General features: G+C 51.9%; 1 protein-coding gene across 1 annotated transcript; it reads left to right on the top strand.

Annotated features, from left to right (window-relative positions):
• The first annotated feature begins 1,149 nt into the window (after positions 1-1,149).
• On the top strand, positions 1,150-3,411 carry LOC149501580 (retrovirus-related Pol polyprotein from type-1 retrotransposable element R2). Its single transcript, XM_089732520.1, has one exon. The coding sequence runs from the start codon at positions 1,150-1,152 to the stop codon at positions 3,409-3,411; it is 2,262 nt and encodes a 753-aa protein (XP_089588646.1).
• Positions 3,412-4,989: the final 1,578 nt, after the last annotated feature.

Below are 4,989 nucleotides of genomic sequence, written 5' to 3'. Positions count from 1 at the left end.
CGCTTTTGTTCTTCATTCATGTTCTTATTCCAACACATCTCAGAGTGGGTGGTGGCATTCACGTAGGTGTTTAGTTAACACTTAAGATCAGGTAAGCTGTGAGCTAGTCCCGTCATCTAGCGTAACAAATAAAAAGTTTAAGTATCGAATTTCCTTAATCCAGAAAGTTGGTGAGGAATTATCTCTAATAATTAATATTGTTAGAAAGTTTACTTATGTTTTGATATTTCGTTTAAAATTCAGCATAAGACTGATTACGCCTTACTATTAAAACACGATTTTTCAACCACTAGGTACATTATTGTGTACGAAGGCTAGACATAAACAGTCTGCGTGTAGTAAATTCAGTGTTAGTTTATGTTGCATGCGAACACGAAATGTTTGAATTTTGAGGTGCTTTGTTTACTTTAAAAAAAGTAAAACTACAATGAAAAATAGAGTCATGGATTCTTCATTGAAAGATAGCTGTCATTTAAAATATGTAAGCAATTCGAATAAAGAAGGACTAAATCAGATTACGTCTAGATGTTGCTTATAATAATAATAATAATAATAAATAATAATAAATGGCGTAGGGAAGTGGTGACCCCATCGCCCGCGGGTGAAACAATCAATATGAGATGGTTGTTCCATCCGCGCAAGCAACCAGCGCTAGCCGAAGGTGTAAGGCACCGTGCCGAGCGGCTGCATGGCCTAGGGCGCTAAGTCTAGGTCGTGAACGGTCCCCTTGGAGTAACTGGCGACCCTCCACTGTATTCTAGCCTTCTGCAGATATGGGGCTCTGTCTGCAGCGACTGTTAGACCCCACATAAAAGCCCAACGATGAGTAAAACCTATAACAGAAACAAAAGATCTGACTCGTTAAGACCACTTCAGCGGGTCGAACCCCCATCATCATCACCACCGGGAGGCTTGGTGCCTGCAGAGTCCACAAGGACTCCGCAACAGGCACCCGCACTCGGTGGAGGGCGGCGCATGCGATGGACTCGTGAACAAAATTCCAATGTCATGCGCGCCCACTTTGGGGCTGTGGGGGGAGAAACAGGCGGCACAGGGCGTCGAGCAAGACTGCTTCGTAATTTTCAAGCGCTTGAGCCATCGCTGACACACATTACAGACCAGAACCTAGCCGACCGAGTTCGTTTCATAATGCGCTCTAACATCTTCAGCGCAAACGAACTCGAACAACTACGACTCGAGGCTGTTCCGGCCTCCTCTCTTGCACCAGCTGAAGGACGTGTATCTATCGCATCTATGCAGGACTTAAATGTCGGCGGTGCGGTAGACACTGGTTATCAACCATTGGCTGCTGACGGAGGGGCGGACGGAATAGCTTCCCAGGACAACGAGCAGATCAAGAGGATTCTTGAAGAGGCGATTTTGGAAGTGCGTGAGATGCCTCTCGACGCGAGACCCCGGATCCCCAGAATAGCTCAGAGTCACCACAATCGGAATGTCGTTGAGGCCGTTAACGAGATGCTGCTTCCATATTTGGAGAGCAGCAGCAGCCTCACTGATACGAATTCAATCCTGTTTGGCGCCGCAATGGCAGTATGTCGGTGTATTGGCGCCAAGCTCCAGCCAAATCGGCAGGTGACAGCTGCCGACGCTCAGCGTGTGAGAGATGCCGAGCCTGCTTGGAAGCGCAGAATTGAACGTCGTATCAGTGACGCTAGAGTCCTTATCGGCAAACTGATTAGCTTCAGGACGGGCAACACGAGGCCGAGAGTCTTGCGGTTTGTCAGAATTGCGTTTGCGGGGTGTGGCTTAGGCCCTGCAGTGCCAAATGCACAACAGCTGGCAGATCGCATAGACCTCCTGAAGCAGAAGGTGGCTGCTTGGAGCAAGCGCATCCGGCGGTACTCGGAACGAGTTCAAAGGTATCGCCAGAATCGCCTCTTCGTGAGTGATCAGAGGAAGTTCTACAGGTCCCTAGAACAGGCCAATGTTAGCGCCGTCACTGAACGTCCAGCTGGACAGGAGATGGTCACATTCTGGCGCAACTTGTGGTCAAGACCTGTGGAGCATGTGGAGGGCTCCTGGATGCAGGTCATTGAGGACTCGTGTGCGGGCATACCACCGATGAGCCCGGTAACTATCAGCAAAGGTGATATTAAGGCTGCAGTCTGTAGTTCTTCACACTGGAAGTCTCCAGGCTGCGACGGACTGCAGCTTTACTGGCTAAAAAGTTTCCGGGCTTGTCACGAAACCCTCGCCAGACAGTTCCAGGAAGCCATAGATACAAAAGTGCTCCCCGACTTCCTCACTACTGGGATCACTCACCTCATTCCAAAATCGGAAAGTACCGCGGATCCGGAACAGTACCGGCCAATAACGTGTCTTCCTACCACCTATAAGACACTGACATCCGTTCTGGAAACTAAGATCTCACACCACATAGACAGCTGTCGAGTACTGTCTGGTGCCCAGAACGGGTGTAGGCGTGGTAGCCGCGGTACTAAGGAACTCCTCTTGATCGACGCGGTATCTGGCCAGCAGGTCAAACGCAACCGACGAAATTTCTCTGCCGCGTGGATAGATTATAAAAAGGCATTTGACTCGGTCCCCCATACATGGCTGAAGAGGGTCCTCGAGCTGTATAAGATAGACGATACAGTTCGAGACTTCCTCGGTGCCTGTATGGGGCAATGGAGCACAATGCTTAGTCTATCCGGTGTGCGGCTGTCGGCTGTAGAAGACCGAATAAAGGTGAATCGGGGTATATTTCAGGGTGATTGTCTGAGTCCATTGTGGTTTTGCCTGGCCCTGAATCCTCTCAGTTCATTACTGGAGGCTTCGAGGACAGGCTTTCAGTTTCGAAGGGGGGGCTTGAAGGTGTCCCACTTGTTCTACATGGATGACCTGAAGTTGTACGCTCCTCATGCTGCAGGCCTCAGGCGACTGCTTGACATCACTTGTGATTTCAGTAGTCGCATTAGGATGAGGCTGGGAGTCGACAAGTGTGCGGTTCTCCATGTAGAGGGAGGGAGTATAGTCTCATCGGATCGTTTACCTGTATCCGATGGGATAAACCTTCGGGCACTCTCCGAGGGAGAAACATACCGGTACCTGGGCATGTCGCAAAATTTAGGTATTGACGTGGCGGTCGTCAAACAGGCTGCATGCGACTTGTTTTATGAACGTTTGACAAAAGTGTGTAAGAGCCTTTTGTCGGGCGTGAATAAGACAAAGGCGTTTAACGGCTGGGCGATGCCCGTCCTGTTGTATACCTTCGGCGTGCTCAGGTGGACTCAGACCGAACTGGATGCCCTGGATAGAAAAGTCCGCTCAATTATGACCCTCCATAGGATGCTTCACCCGAAGTCCTCGGTAATGAGATTGTACATTCCGCGGAAGTGTGGTGGCCGGGGCCTACTTAGCGCCAAGGTCATGCACAACTCATTCCGATAGAGGCACCCGTCACGTGCGGACGTGCTCATCGACCACTCGATCGCCCGGTCTTTGTTCGCCCGGCTTTTGTTAGCCCGGCCATTGTTCGCGCGGCCTGTGTTCGTGATACATCTGCCGACCAAGTGTGTTTCCTGGAAGCTTTTATTTGTTTTGTTTTAGTTATTTTTGTGTTCGTGGAACATTTGCCGACAAAGTGTTTTCCTGCAAGTATTTATTTGTTTTGCTTCTTTTTGTAATTTCTGTTTTGTTGTGCTTTTTCTTTGTCCTGTAGTAATCGCGCCGCATTGCCACCTGTGTTCAATAGAACCGCTCAGGTCCGAGAAGTTGGGGCCTCGCCGCAAGGCGAGTGTTTTCAAGACCCGGGGCCGCCCCACCTGGGTACTCAGCGATCATGGACGCTGTATTCGTGGAATTCCTCCGACTTCGTCACCCACAGCTCGCCTCAGAGTTTCTGGCTTTCAAGGCCAATCACACTGCGAGCTCTCTCGAAGACTCCGCCATGCTCGCTGCTCCTGCGTCGCCTGTACCTGCGTGCAAAGCGTCTACATCGAGCACCGCAGCCTCCGTCGTGCCTGCCGTTCCCGCGTCGCCTATACTGGCGAGTAAAAGTACTGTGTCGTCCGCCGTGGCCACCGTTCCAGCAGCGCGATCATCCGCGGCCTCCGTCGCGCCCTCCAAAACTCCTGCTTGTAGGTCACCTGCGCCCGCCTCCTCGTCCTCCGACTCTGACTCGGAGATGGAGGTCGACCTCGCCCCCGCCTCATCGACGGATGGATTCACCCTGGTACAAAAGGGTAAGAAGCGTGCCGCGGAGTCTCGAGCTCTCGCGGCCGCTAAAATTAGCAAAGCCGCGAACGCGTCGCGCCCCCGCCCTCAGACTCCCGTTGCGCCTCCAGCCCGTGCCACTCCGTCGCCGCGACCGGTGGCGCAATCTAAAACTCAGACCCCTCCCCCGGTTATCCTTCAAGAGAAGGCAGCTTGGGACCGAGTTTCCCTGGCCCTTAAGGCCAAAAATATTAATTTTGCCAGCGCCCGTAATCTCGCCAACGGGATTCAAATAAAAGTAACGACACCCGACGACCATAGGGCCCTCTCAAGTTACCTCCGAAAGGAGCGTATAAGTTTCCACACTTATACGCTCCAGGAGGAGCGCGAACTCCGCGTTGTCATACGTGGAATCCCGAAGGAGCTAGATGCCGATCTCGTCAAGGCAGATCTGATAGAACAAGGCCTACCAGTAAATTCCGTGCACCGCATGCACACCGGCCGCGGTAGGGAGCCATACAATATGGTTTTAGTCGCCCTCCAGCCTACCCCCGAGGGTAAGCAAATTTTTAACATTCGGACCGTCTGTAGGCTCTCCGGTATTGCCGTCGAAGTCCCCCATAAAAAAGGCACTCCTAGTCAGTGCCATAACTGCCAACTGTACGGGCACTCTTCCCGTAACTGTCACGCGCGCCCCCGATGTGTTAAGTGTTTGGGCGATCACGCCACGGCCCTCTGCGCTCGTGACCAAAAAACCGCGACGGAACCGCCTAGCTGTGTCCTGTGCCGAACACAAGGTCACCCCGCGAACTA

This window comes from Bombyx mandarina, chromosome 13 (assembly GCF_030267445.1).
Source record: "Bombyx mandarina strain Sakado chromosome 13, ASM3026744v2".
NCBI classification, from domain to species: Eukaryota; Metazoa; Arthropoda; class Insecta; order Lepidoptera; family Bombycidae; genus Bombyx; species Bombyx mandarina.
Note: the sequence above shows the minus strand (reverse complement) of the source record. Positions and strands in the feature narration are given on the sequence as shown.

What these genes read in the sequence shown, in the direction of transcription:
- LOC149501580 (XM_089732520.1), top strand. Translation starts at nt 1,150, where the DNA reads ATGCGCTCTAACATCTTCAGCGCAAACGAACTCGAACAACTACGACTC.